The sequence below is a fragment of the Ambystoma mexicanum genome, chromosome 6p, assembly GCF_040938575.1.
Source record: "Ambystoma mexicanum isolate Mex_15411 chromosome 6p, UKY_AmexF1_1, whole genome shotgun sequence".
NCBI lineage: Eukaryota > Metazoa > Chordata > Amphibia > Caudata > Ambystomatidae > Ambystoma > Ambystoma mexicanum.
The window spans coordinates 230,923,916-230,939,277 of NC_090935.1; the positions used below are offsets into that span (position 1 = coordinate 230,923,916).

At 41.6% G+C, this 15,362-nt stretch overlaps 1 protein-coding gene across 2 annotated transcripts in view; it reads left to right on the forward strand.

The window, feature by feature from the left end:
- Positions 1-15,362, forward strand: part of KATNAL2 (katanin catalytic subunit A1 like 2) — a 597,051-nt gene that overhangs the window by 321,789 nt on the left and 259,900 nt on the right. For both annotated transcript variants that reach the window (XM_069626931.1, XM_069626932.1), the window contains 3 exons: positions 980-1,078; positions 1,234-1,311; positions 11,577-11,675. In XM_069626931.1, coding sequence (XP_069483032.1) covers positions 980-1,078; positions 1,234-1,311; positions 11,577-11,675 — 276 coding nt within the window. The remainder of the gene's footprint in view (positions 1-979; positions 1,079-1,233; positions 1,312-11,576; positions 11,676-15,362) is intronic.

Genomic DNA, 15,362 nt, shown 5'->3' on the forward strand with positions numbered 1-15,362 from the left:
GCCTGGCATTTTCAAAAGTCTCTGACACTGCCCCATGTAAAGAACTGTGTGAACATTTGTTTGAGACTAGAGGGGCCAAGCTTGGGGAAGGGAACCCTGAGAGGCACGCAGAGACATTTTGAACCTTTGCAGGAGAGGCCTGGACTTGGGGAAGGAAACCCTGAGAATCCTGACCAGAACTGTGTTTTGTTTGTTTGAAGCTGGAAGGAGTAAAGCTTGGGGAAGGAACCCCCAGGCAACCCAGAGGCATTGTGAACTTTGTTTGCTGCAAGCGCCCTATGTGGAAGGCCAGTCGTGGTTTACATTTCTTTTTGAGCCACCATTTCTTTTTTTCTTTTTTTTGAGCCACCATTTTTTTCTTTAAAAAATACCCCTTGAAAACATTTTGTCTAAGATTGAGGGCAAGCATTGGTTTTGGAATTACGGCCCTTAGAAACATCAGTGGAGGGAACAACCTCTTTAGAGTTAGGGCCAGTTAGGTCTTACACCAACCCAACAAAGATTTTCAATAAAGGTTTTTGAACTGTTGCTTTTGAGTCGCCTGTGTCTCTCTTGATACCATGCCTGTCTCACAGGACTGAGTGAGGATGTTGGTATTACTGTACACTATAAAACAAATAGTAACTGTTCAGCTTCTAAAACCAAACCGCAGAGTGGGCTTTCCACAGGGCAGACACATAAAATAAACGAGACACCCAAAGTTTGTTAATGAGAAACTCTCTGAGGATGAAATAATTTGAAATGCTTAGGTTGAATAAGTCTGTTCCTGTTCAATGTCTGTATTCTGCCAATAATCCACAGCTCTCACGTTAAGCCTTTTCCCCTGGCACCAGATTAACAAAGCCAGAAGATATCCTTCTGTACTTAACTGGTTCTGCAGATGATAGTGTCATTTCATATTTATTGGTCAGTTGACCAGTGTTGATCGTCAGCCATTTTGACTGTGGGTAATTCCCATAATATGAACTTTGTTCTTCAGGGTCAAGTGATTGACTTCCGTGGATTAATTCAAGATGCGATCAAAGGAGCCTCAAATGATATTGCCATAAACAGCCTCAACAGTGACCCTGATCCTTCGGTAAGTCACCTTTTTAGCTTTTATCTTGGAGGCTTTCTCTTTTAATTTTATTTTGCACATTGTTGTCTATTTAGAAAGTTGTATGCCAGTTCCAAATTGTATTTTGTGCCAGTTTCTTATATTTTGCCTGATGATTCTATTTCCGCTCTGTCTAGGAAAGATTGATCAAACCACTGACTGCTTTCATTGGTATGAACAGTGAGATGAGAGAACTTGCAACAGTAATAAGCAGGGTAAGATGTTCTCAATCAAATCCTATAGAAAATTAACTTTTTCAGATGTGTGTAGCTGCTGAAGACTGCCAAACAGTGTTTCTGGAGGCCACTTTAGCCATACTTTCCATTTGGGAAAAGACTAAAATATGTACTTAGCTTCCCAAAACATCTTGCCGACATTTCGTCACCCCATGTTCACCTTTGGTTGAGGGTATGTGCAAATGCTGAATTATTTGTTAGGCAGGCATGTACTTCACATCCAACTATCACCAGTGTATTTTTTGTTTCACCAAAGCTTTTGCAATTCAGTTCAAGGCTAGATATTCGGTGATGCTTGCAAAAAAGGCCCCTGCTTGTGGAATATTGATGAGCGAGAGGTTGTGTAATCGTTGGTCACCTCTTGAAAGAACAGCATACTTTTTTTGCTTCAGGGCCATCCATGGACTCCTTGAGGTTTCCATGTGAAGTGCATGGCAGGGAACACAGAGTAAGGGTATGTAATATCTGTTGGTCATGATGGTAACGTTTATAACTGAACAATCCAAGTACACGCTATTCACACCAGACAGATAGCTGTGGTGGGCAGTGGAGCACTGTTGGATGTGGATGCTCTTCATTTGACACACAATGTGCATCTTGCTGCACTGCACTATGCTGTGCCTCAAACTTCACGCTCTCTGTCCTTGCTGGCAAAGGCCTGCCAAAGGAACTGCAGGTCTAGATTTCACTCCTGGTATCAGACGATGGGAGCACAACAGTGTGATTCTAGAGCGAACATAAGCATTTGGATCCTCTCCCTTGTTGACTGCCTTCTGAACGTTGATGCTCTTTGAGATACTAACCTAGTAGATATATGCCAGATAGTTATGACAGAAATCATTAGATCCCAATCCCCATATCCTGTAAGTTACAGGGGCAACAGATTCAATAAGCTGAATGACCCGATCCCGGAAATCCAAGGATAAAGGTGCCTCACATATCCAACACAATCCAATAAAATGTAATACAAATGAAGGTGGGTGAAATTGAAGAGGGGAGATCTGGACATGAAATAGGAGTAACATGGTTTATAAAGAAGTGAATAATGATAGGGATTGTTCTGAATTAGTGCAGACATTGAGTAAAGTTGAAGGTGAAGAAACAAAGGAAACACAGATAGAGTTGGGTTATTGTGCATGAACCTTTTAGCCTATCCTCCTAGAAGCAGCCTTTCCACTTCTCAGGCCCAAAATCGTGAACCCCCTATGGTGGTGGGTTGCAGAGTCCCACCAGAATGAAAGAGTATCTCATCTCACTATTTCAGTGGGTCCTCTGCAGCAACTTAATTGACAGATTAGCAATGAATTCCTATCTTTTTATTCAACACTTGTTTGACCAAGCATTTGGATTGGGATTCCTCTGGTCATTGCAAATAGATTAGGGTAACTTCCACTCAGTATCAATTTTACTTAAATCCTTCTCAGACTATTCCGTATTTGCCATATGTGTCACACCTTAACTACATCGTTGGAAAAGTTAGTTTGTGCTAGAAAGGTAAGTTCTAAACAAAAACAAAATAAGTGCCTCTTTGGCATGTCAAATAATTTCCTGAAGAAAGAAATGTTGTCCTTCAATAGGAACAAAAGCAGGGACTTACTTAAAATACAAGTTGAAAGCTAAAGAATATTTTGACAACCAACATTGGTGATTTCACTGAAATGATCTTTATACCTGTTAATGTTTCTCAAGAACTGTTCAAAGTTAAAACAGAAATAAGATTACCCAAAACTTTAATGTCTAAAGTCACTCCATTTTACTTAGTATGAATTTGAAGGATTATTGAAAAAGCTAATCCTTTAGGCTCTCAAAGAGACTGTCGTTCTGTGTCTTGTGGCAGTAGCCAAGATTATTTTGTCAATTTTCAAATAAAGGTTTAGATCAATGATGAACTGAGCTGTAAATTAAATAAAGACTTTAAACACACAGACCTGCACCTCCCAAACAAAAAGATGCCATGAAAACCTAACTGTGCCGCCAATTTAAGATCGATGACCCGTCATCGTTTTTTTAGGAACTTATTGGAGAAAGCCATTACAATTCTGCTGCAGAGCCATGTGTGATCATGTAGACCCAGAAAGTTTTTTTGCAGAGGAATGTGCTTAAGCAGGTGATTTCATCAGTTATGGATAGTACCAAGAGGATATTGGATGGTGGATGGTGGGGGTGCCAATGCACTGGTTTTCTTATATCAATCAACTGTTTTTCTTACGGTCAATCATGCCATCTTCCCAGGTCATCTCTGATGTTTCAGAAGTTGGCCTTGAACTGTATGTGGTCCCTTCAAACCAATCCCAGAATGTTCCATTGGATGCTTGGATGTAAAAATCCTATGCAGCCCCTAGCTGGGGCCCTAAGGGATCTTTACAGTTCTCCTGCTACTGGCCAATCACTCCTTTTCAGCAACATATGTTCAGATAGGATGGGGGATTCCAGGTCCATTTATACGAGCTAAATATCTGTAGTTGGATTGAAATTCAATGTGGTTTGATTTGTAGCCACTCCAACAAACTCTCCTTCTGACATTCCGCACTTAGTGATTTCCATTTCTGGTTTGCCGGAATCCAAAATTTTGACAAAACTATGAATGGTAAGTTGTCATTACTCCCCTAAATAAAGTCACACAACCCTATAATGCTCAACTTCATCCCCCGCCCCCTTCCAAGAGAGATGTCTCTATTATTTTTCAGCTTGAAGGGCATGGGTGTCCTGCTTTTTTTGCTTCATTTTTTAGGCTTTTTCATAACGGCACAACTGTACAGGTTAGGTTGGTTGGTGGGATTACCATGGCCCGATCCTTTAATAGACCTACAAAGGTTAAACAGTGTTGTAGTTTGGCACTCCTGCTTTTCAACCTCTTCTGGCTCATCTACTGGAGTGCTTAAGCAAAGTAAGAGCATTTCCACTTAATATTCAAGTGTATCACATTAGGTCCCTCGCGTATGCGGACAACCTAGTGATCATGGACTATACTGTGAGGAAGGCATGGCATCAAGTAGTGGACACAGACGCAATGGATACTAATCTCAAAAACCTCCATTCAGTGTTCTAGTTGGGTTGGTCGAATTCCTAACTGGCCTTAACTCTAAATGGGAGTTGTCTCGACCCTTAAATAATAACAAACATGTCCAAGTGAGTCTAGTCCAAAATAAAAGGTTCTTATATTTTACTTTTGCCCTCTTTCACATTTCACATATTTCATTTTCCTCTTAGTTAACTTTCATTGATCTCCGCTTGCAATACCTTTCAAAATTCATAACATTTCACAGAGACGTTCAAATATGGCACTTCCTTTCACAGGACCACTCTGTTACTCTGTATCGTTTTCTTTTAACATTTCCTCTCTTCATTCGTGTTTTATCGGCACACGCACATCCTTCAACTTTCAAATCACAGTCACTTTCCCTTTAACATCAACCAGACTTTTGTTCTGCTTGATAACTCACTGGTTGTGTTAGATTAATGTCTTGCATCTTTCTTTCACAGCTCAAGGCCATTACCAAAGCCTCCTCTGCTCCTCCCCAACTCTGCCGTTCACCTGGGAGGGTCATGGGCCATTTCCTGGCACCTTGAAGGTTTCTTTCCTCCGCTTGCTCGGCTCTGCTATTCGAACACTCGCGGCTTCCTGAAAGCTTGGAAATGTTGCCTAGCTTTCTCTAGATCCTCTGCCCTTGGGCCTTCCAACTCCCACAGCCTGGTTTGCATCAGCCTCGCAAGAGCTGTTCCTTCTCGTACCCAGCCTCACTCAAAGTGTGTCTGTGAATGCCACCTTTTATTTTCACAGGGAGATTTAATAAGTGGCAGGTGTACTAGAGCTATGTGGCTGACTCTGACTCATTACAGGGACAGGGCCAATGCAAGTCAGGGGAGGTAATCCTTCTGTCCTCATTCCTCATCCTCCTTGGTGCAGTACATTTGCCAAGACAAGGTGGGGAGGAATTATGGGAGTTGTAGTTTCCCCAAAAATAAACAGGGATAGGGTTAGATGGGTTGTGGAAAAAGTGGGATTTCATGCCTCACCATAGTGTGCTTCTCGTTTTCCGGTTTGATGAGATCTTCCGAAGCATTATGTGACTATGTTTATGTAAATCATCTAATTATAAATCGACAAAAAACACAGATGATCCTCTCTAAATACGGAAAAGTTATGAGGCCCAACTTGCTTATCAGGGGCATCAAGATTGATTACACAGATAGATACAGATACTTGGGAGTCAGATTTGAGTCCCAGCAGGGACTCTTAGAATGTATTTCAGCACGTCAAAGAAAGGCAGCCCAAGAGATGGAAGCCATCGACTGGATATCCTCTTTTTTGGATGACAGAAAATCCAAAATCACCTGGGGTGGACATTCCTCTGGCACGAATCCAGTGGATTGTGGCGTCCCTCAAGGTGCTAGCTTCTCCCCTCTCCTATTCAATTTATATATCCGTGGCCTCTGTGCCCTTCTTTCACAGTTGGATATTTACTTTACCAATTTCGCAGATGAGATACTCAACTGATTATAGAACTCAGTGGAGACCACACCACAGACAACAACAGACTCTCAGCAATCTATAATACTATAGAAAGCTGGATGAAAGCCCACTGGATGTGTCTGAATAGTTCAAAAACAGAACTTATGCCATTCGGATCTTCAAAAGCCTTATCCAATCTAGGCCCAGCCTACTCATCATTTTTTATCAAGGACTCTAGCATCACGGTCTTAACTAAGGTGAAAATACTTGGCATATACCTGCAATCCTCATTAGGAGCAGACGCTCAAGTCGCTTTTCTTAAAAAGAACTGCCAATACCACCAGAGATTACTACGCCGCATTAGGCCATATCTCAATGTTACAAATTGCGCCACCATTGCTAGAGCCACGATTTTGTCCCGACTGGATTATGGGAATGCGCTGATGCTCGGTTCAAGCAAATCTTGCATTAAACAATGCCAGATCATCCAGAATAACACTGTTAGAACTATTACCGGGAAGTCCAAGCGCGAGCACATCACCCATGACCGAATAGGCCTTCACTGGCTCGGCATTGAGGAGCGTATTAAATTCAAATCCCTGACACTTGTCCACCGCTGTCTTTTTGGCACGGCTCCTACATACCTAGAGAAGGAATTTCTTTGGTATGAACCAAGCCGCTGTCTTAGATCAGCAAAAAAAGGGCTACTCAAAGTTAGCCACACTAGAGTCAAAGCTACTGGACTCGGGAGAGCCTTCCCCACCAAAGCTATTGCGCTCTGGAACGAGCTTCCTGAGAAACTCAGATTGGAAAGTAGCTACTCGCTATTTAGGAAGCAGCTGAAAACGTTACTCTTTCGATAATTCGTTACATATTCAGCATGGACTCCCTTGAGTCCCCCGTCCTCCCTTTTCATGTTGTCCTGTGATCTGTCCTCTCGTGTGTTTGTCGCGCCCTGATGCTTGCGAGCTTCGGCCCGTTATAAATATATAAATAAATAAATAAAATAAATAAATAAACTAATGGCAGTTATAGTCAGGTTTACCAATGGAACAGGCGATTACAGCTGGGAGGATATGCTGCATTTATATAAGCAGAGTTTTTGCCCTGCAATTTTGTATGTTCTAGAAAGTTTGACACTGGCAAATCTGTTGTGGGTGGGGAAGCAGGAGGCCAACATTTGGAAAGAATTTGTAGACATGCCGACTTGTGTCCCAATCGAGATAGTACGCCTAGAATTGGGCCAAACATCTATAGTGGCAATGGTCTTGAAAAAACATGGCCACCTTCACATTAAAGCCCAGACAGAACCTATTTGCCCATTGTTACACCTACTGAGACAGGAAATTAAATCGAAGAGGGATAACACGTATGCGAACTCTGTATTATCCCAGTTTAAAGAAATTGCTTGGTCCCCTGATTGGAATCTGGGTTTCTTCGAGTCGAAAAAGATCTTTGAGCGGAAGGTGGGGCAAGGGGATTGGATAATAATTGTACCCGTTTGGCAAATCTAAAATTATATACACATGTCCCTCAAATGCTTTATACTTTTGGGAAATCTCCACCATATCTGAGACCTTGCCCTTTTAGAAATTTACGGCAGTTTATTCTATTATTCCATTACATCTTGGGGAGTTTGTCATAATTTAGACTCCATTAAATGTCAACCTTTTTGGAGATGCTGTCTAAATACTAGCACTAATAGTTTGCATCTGGCACTTTATTGGATATGGTTGACGGTTGTTCTGACCTGTAAAACCTGAACTGGTCAAATGAAAGACATAATTCAATTCAATTTAGAGGTCATTAATTGATGGAATTACGGTGAGATGTTGTTTCCCATTACTCCGGAACATGAAGATTTTATCGTATGCAACTTATTTAACAAATTTGATTATATAATGGTTTCATGTGTTTAATGAATAGTTATAAAAGATAGGATGTAATGGAATTATGTGTTGTCATTTTTATATATTTGTATGTTTTTATGTGTTCTTATGTTTTATACATTTCTTTACAAGAATATGTAAAGTTTTTAACTACAACAAATAAAAAATTAAAAAATGATTTTTCATTTTTATGCCGTTTGACCTTGGGAATGGCATGTACTGTCTCCAGGGTGGATTATTGACACTTAATGAACTTCTGCAGGTATTAATCTGAAAGTACAGAGGATAGCCCAGATCCACCAATCTCAGATATAAATTCAATGGTCACCAGTGGAATAGTGTTTTAAGTTTAAAGCTGTATGCTTGACTCGCAGAGCATTTCACTGTTTTGGCTTTAAATTCTTTTTTACAAAATGTACACATTTTCCTCATTGCATGCTTCACTCAGCCGATCTGTATCTTCTTCTGAAGTCTCACTCACACTATGTAAAATGGGGGACCGCTCCTTGCCATCACTGGCCAAGCTCCATTGGAATGCCTTACTTCGGTATCTCTGGATTATTGAACATTAACTGTGACCATGTCACTTGGGAGTGGACAGAAGATGGGAGTGTGGGGACCATGGAGGCTACTCACCACGGTCTACTCTGCAATGCTGGTTCCAAAGGTGGCAGTAGAGGATGTCACATGGCTTCTAGCTTATTCCTACTGTCTTTACATGGTCCTCTCAGAATCATCAGAAACCCTCTCCAATGGCCCCAAGTTGTGAAATGCAGTTAAACCAGAAGGATACAGGGAATCTTACTGAACCTAGCTCACAAGCCTGTGTTCACAGAGCTCTACGAGCTGCTTATGTACCGCAATAGATGCAAGTGATGGACAGGTGTATGAGCTTGGTAAATGGGGCACACATCTGGTCAGCCCCATGCTGCCTTGAGAAAGTTTACTGTGACACTAGCAGAACAGGATATTAGCAGTGGCATATGCAGGCGACAGACAAAGGGCCACCTAAATCAAGATGACAGACAACCTTACTATCACTTTGGTCTGTGGAGTCACAGCACAGTCTGCGACACAATCGGTATACAGGAATAGAATTGTAGCTCATTCCTATCCAAGCCATTCAGAATGCCCTCTCCTGATTGTCACAGACCTTCTGCCGGTCTCACACTTAGAAGCTCATTTACAGATACCAGAGGACTATAAAAGAGCAGAGACTATGGAAGTTAGGATTGTTGGCGAACACAGAGAAAGGTAAGCTGAAAGAAAGGAAGAAGAAAGAGATAGGAGAGGACGGAATAGTGCAAGGGAGAGGGAGTAGGAAAGGAGGAAAAGGAGGACACCTTCCAAGAGAGGAAGGCATGGAGGATGAACAGCAGGATCTGGAAGGAGATGAGGAAGATGGGTAAGGGTCTGGAGAGGAGAAAGACCAATATTATAATAGTGAGACTGGAGAGGAGGAGGCAAACCATTAAAATATAGAGAAAGGAGGTGGAATATCAAGGGGAACTGGTTGAAGAGGAGTACATGTGAGCATTAAAATACAGATGATGGCAAGAGATGGAATATCAGGAAAGAGAGAATGGAGAGGGGATGGGGTGTGAAGCATTCAAATAGAGGAGAACAAAACAAGAGGAAAGAGAAAATGCAAAGACTGGAGCCAGGTGTGTGAAAAAGAGAGAAGAAAGAACCATATTTAGAGGAGTAGGGAGAGCAAGAGAATAGAGAGTAGGAAAGAGACACACAGGAAGAAAGAAGGGAACGGAGAGAGACACACAAGCTCCCAGAAGATTGTTTCAGGACTGTTATGAATACAGTACGAACCACAGCCAAAGGGTACCCCAAGACAAGCAAGGGAAGAAGAGAGTTCAATGATTGAGAAGAGCCAGAAATGAAAAAATAAGGACCCTGTTCAATGTAACAGAGGTGAATGTGTGCCATCCCTGGAATGGAGAAGGCCAGCTACAAACTTAACAGGAGGGGAACACTGATGTACCCTAGGGTCCAACGATTTCTGGAACATCTGACATTTGACCCTGCTTGGATGACATATGCGTACTGCAACAGAGGTGCCTTGTTGTAGAGTCCATGCAGACCAACATGAGATTTAGTCAAGTGCTGCACCAGCCAAATGAGACCGAGATCATGAAAGAAGTGTTTGGGAAACTCTAAAAATCCTAGAGACTGTGAGTGACTATTTGAAACGCATAAAGGGCGACCCCCAGCCAGAAAAGTGAGGGAAGGACTTAGGAATATAGACCTAAAGATCCATGTTCGGAAATCCCATCACTTGTTGTTTGAACTAAAACCCTACCACTGTTTGTTTTATTAACCTGAACACCTTGAGAAGACAGCAACTAGAGAACTCAAACCGGTTTGAGGTGTCTTTTGATCCCACAGCCAATTCATAGCCTTCAGAAAATCAGTGAAAATCATTGTTTGCCAAATAGGTCTAGCAAGTTGTCTCGAAGACCTAACACAGCTACAGTATGGTGCCCTTTCAGTGGTTATGTTTGTGCTCTAAATGTGTATTAACATAAGTGTCTAGAGATTAAATGGGGGTGCCTCTTTATGTGGAATAATTGTCAGAAGTGGGCCAATACTGAGAATGAAAAAGGCTGTGCACCTTGTTACATGGGATGATGCCACTCAGGAGGTTCTCTGATCACACTGTAGCTCTCTGTGTCATACCGAGGGTTGAGCCATTTTAAGTTTGCATGAATGCAGGTTTATTGCACAGCTGTAGGGAGGCCGTAGATGTACCTGGCACAAAGGACATTTCCATATACTGAAGAATTGGTTTGCAGAAATTCTGTCCGACTTGAGTTTGAAGGCTAATTTGTAAACGTTCTCATGCATGTCACATAATTCTTCTACTTTTGTCGTGCAAATTCTGCTTGCTTTGTTTTTAAGACCTAGAACCATAGAACCAGAGTTTTTAATTATACATTTTAAGTAGAATGTCTGTATCCAGAACTCACTCCGATGTATTCATTGGTACTGAAAGTTTTAAACTTTGCCCTTGCTGCCCCCCCCCTCCCATCACCACCACCCATCGCCTCATTATAGGATGACTCTCTATGCAGAAATGGAAACTCTTTCATTTAATTCTTCCGGTCTTTAAATGTATGTTCTGATTGACTCACTCGATCTGTCACACTCCTTTTCTGCCATCGTACCCCCCCTGCACTTCTCTGCGGCCTACCCTCCTTGAATACTGGTTCCATTCCTTCCTCCTCAAAGTTACCTACCATTGGAATTCCATCCATCCATAAAATAGATATAAACACAGCGCAACTGTACAGGGATTTTATACTGACCTAAAACGTGCATCCAATCTTTTGAAGAATCTCCCAAGACCTACAGTGTGATTGCTCCACCCCCTCTATGACCTTCTTCCCCATCCACAACTGCCTACTACTGTTTATATTTTGTTAAAGCCACAGTGGCTGTGCTTTAATATCAGCACTGCTGTTGCTCTCATTCCACTTCATCAATTCTTTCGTTACTCTCCTTTTCCTGAGCACCATAGAAGATGGTTTTTCCACCTACTGTTTATTGTTATGTACAGTGTTTCTGTTGAAGCACTATGTGCCTTAAAACACAAATGATTTGAAAAAAGTTAAACGTTTTGAAAAGGGACAACTGAAGTTGAATGACCATAATAGTTGAAGGTTAATTGATGTGGAACTGTCTAGTCAGCAGGTACTTGGTTTCTTAATCAGTTCTTTCGTTGTTTGGCCTCCACTGTTGTTAGCAGATGGTACTGCTGGCGGGGTTAGTTTGTCTCGTTAGCCCACATTAAATATGCATGTCGTCTCAATCACGCCATACGATGTGTAGCACATTAAAACGGCCACATAGACAAATTCATTTTCACCTATTTTATTTTCATTCTGCAGGATATTTACCTACATAATCCAAATGTAAGGTGGGATGATATTATCGGACTCGATGAAGCCAAGCGATTAGTGAAGGAAGCGGTTGTCTATCCCATTAGGGTAAGGCATCATCTGTATACATGTATATGGATTTGTAGAACTCAGTCCTACAGTTGCTGGTGAGCATTTGAGCACTGTACATGTGACACATAGCAATGTATTTATTTCTGAGCAGGTACTTCTTTGGTGGGAAGCTCTCATCATTGTGCTATGCTGTTTGTGCTATGCTGTTTGAATGACTGTATGGAATATGGAAAGTGTTTGGGAAATGGTGGCTGGAGGAAGTGACAGTAATGGGAGGTTTGCGTGCAATCTATACAAACTGGATACCTGTGAAAAGCAAGTGAACTACTTGATTGAACTTGTTGTCCTGATAGTTCCCAATCAGCTAAACCAATTGAAGTGGTAATGTGGTCGGACAAGTGTACAACTAAATGGGAGTTGTAGTCTGGAGATCCTCCCTACCTCCCTCCCCCCAAATGTTATCCCACAGAAGCGCTGAGCTGGTCAACCAAATGCCCTGCTTGATGGCAGTTGCTGTTCTGATGTTCCAGCAATTAATGCAGGGGACTATGTAAGTGCACTGTTTGACAGTAGTTGTGGTTTTTCGAATTTCCAATGAGTGTGGGGGACACTAAGACTTTTATGAGACCAGGGAACACATTCTGTGGCAAAAGAGGCTACGTGTGGTGCATTTATGAGTAATTGCATTACCAGATGGGAGCAGGTGTTTTGTCCGTCCTCTCAGATTGAGTTACATTAAGGAGCCAAAGAGACAAAGAGTAGAATGATAGTGCATTGACCAGAGAACTATATCACCACACAAGAGAGTCATGGTTTTAAGACTCCCCGAGACAGAGCACAAAATCCAAGGGAGGTCTAAGAGAAGAGCCGAGGACAATATAACATTGAGAGGCTCGGGGAATCCTTACTAGAAGGCTCTCTGGAAAAGCAAACACAACTATTTTCTTTAATTTTGACATTTTGTTTGTGAGAACATTGTTTGGAAAAGATAATTTGTCACACAGAATAACGCTAAAGGAGTGAAAGAAACTATCAATATTGTATGCTGGTAGACCTAGCCCTCAAGGTAACCTATATAAAAGTAAGATTTAAGGAAGATGCTCATGTTGCTTCGTCAGCCCAAGTGCAAAGTTATTGAAGGAAGCCAGCTCTGTTCCCTTCTGATGGACATAAACCAAGGGCCATCCCCATTTTAAAAATCATTAAAGAACGCTAGTCATATTAAATTGCCACCTACGTCCAAAGAAATCGTGAGAGTGTGAGGTTGAGTACTGATCCGCTGAGGAGCACTGTGATCTACCTTCACCTGGCGCTGGATTTCTGCTGCTGCTGTTGTAACAGCAAATGAAAGAGGACTTTGGCTCCACCCACGCTATTGGCTCTACCTCTTGCAAGCACTACATATTCAAGTGCACACGCGCATCGTGAGAGTGCAAGGTTGAGTGTTGATCCACTGAGGAGCACTGTGATCTACCTTCGTCTGGCGTTGGGTTTCTAATGCTTCTGTTGTAACAGCAAATGAAAGGATTTTGGCTCTGGTAACTTTATTGCATTAAGAAGAAAATTATACTGCCTTTATGGTTCCATGTGTTAATATCACCGCAAAAATATTGCCATACAAAAGTATTGCCATATTTTTGCAGCTATAATAAGGCATAGAACCTGCGGGGGACACCCCCGCAACCCCCATATTATTTTAAAGGGAGTGAGGGACACCCCCGCAACCCCCGCTCCCAATAACCCCAAATATTATCCCCACTAAAAATATCGCCTATGGCCGTTCCCAACGACCATATATACGGCAATATTTTTGGTAACATCGACAAATATTAATAAGCCTGTTATTGATCCAAAAGGTAGAGCTGATGAATGTAGAGAAAGTCTTAGAAACATCATGAGCGTATAGAGATTATAGATGAAAAAGATTGTCTAAGCAAAGACCTAGAACATATATGTGCTCTGATGAAAGACGGGAAACGAGATCACCCTCACCCAAATAGGACTACACTCCTAACTATATTTAAAAAAATACCTAACTTAAAAAACATAAAATCATGCGATATTGAAGCAATTAAATATACCAAAACAATAAAAATGAATGCAGTATCATTTTTAGTACCTTCGAGGATAGTAAGAGATACCAAAAAGAAAGAGAGAAATAATTTGGATAAAAAAGGACTGTGGTTAACATCTGCCAGTTCTAAAGACGTGAGGAAAGATAATTTACAGAGAGATCACATGGTGAAGTTGAGACTTGTCAAAAAGATGCAAGAAAGGGTGAAAGAATTGTAAGCTTCAAGGAGGAAAGATATATAAATCATAGATCTTCTAATGGAACATTAAGCAATATTAAAGAGAGGGGAACTTGTAATAAAACATCATGGGCCTGGTTGAGGAATACTCTTAATGATCAAAATAAGTACTATGCAAATCAGTGCCATGTTACTACTACTCCGCTGCTGAACTTCACGGTTTGGAACACAAGAGGATTCTCACACTTGTTTGATAAGCATAAATTTAAACAGCTTTTAGCATACCAAATACTTATATTGCAAGAAACCTGGCTTTCAGAACAACCTATCCCTGATAACTATGACATTGCTTGTGTTCCTGCCTTAAAACAAAAGAAAGGTAGACCAATGTGTGGCCTACTTATAGCTGTTAAACATAAAAGGGATATTATATCCTTGGTCTTCTCTCCATGCCTGTCTACAGCTTGTGAGATTTAGTATAATAAAATATGGCTGTAATGAGGACCAGTGTATTGTTATAATAAATGTCTATTGGAACTCAGCTCTGACAGATGATGATGACTTCATTCGAATGTCGCGCTATTGCTTGATATAATAGCGTACGATAAAAACTGCCATATGATATTGATTGTCAGGGATTTAAACATAACATGTTTGGAGAAAAGGAGTAAATTAGCCTGTGCAAAAACTAACAAATGGCTTATTTTGATGGAAACACGAAATTTAACTATGTTGAACGGCTCATTTAAAGATGATATTCACCCAAGAGCTACATGGCAAAGAGGCTCATCTACATCTATCATTGATTATGTGTTAATCTCACAGTCTGCAGTAATTAATGTTATAAACTTTCAAGTAGTACCTAACAGTGACAGTGATCACAACTTATTGGAAGTTGTATAGGGCCAAACATATGTGTAACGCTCACCTGATTCCCACGGAGGCGCTGATCCCGGCTGGGCTGCTATCGTTTCTTCAATTGAGAAGCGTAGAGCTCGGACGACTCTCAGGACTGGGCTTCCTCTTATCGAATGTCTGACTTGCAGGGTAAGTTTTCTGCAGGTGGAAGAAAAAGGGTTAATCACCGTTTGATGGGATTCCTTCTCCCACCAATCGCCAGTTTCTCCCACAGCCTAGCTTTCTACTTGTCTCGGCGAGCTCTCACCTTAGGCGTATAAATGCTGAGCTCTCCATCCTGCGTCTGGTGCAGGGGTGCGTGGATTCCAGTTACGTCACTGGATGAGTTCAGTGTTGAGGCTCAAGTCTTTTGCGGCCTTAGTTGTGGCACTGGTGCTGGGATGCCGAAGAGCGATGCCGCCGTTACTGCACGAGCGGATGCCTGTAAGTATACTGTAGTCTTTAGGCTTTAAAAGATGGGCACCTCAATAATGTCCCTTTTCCTTTGTTTCAGGCCTCGGGATGCTGTGGGCGTAGTTTTCCGTTGCCGCTGCACGTGCCGATGCACGTAAGT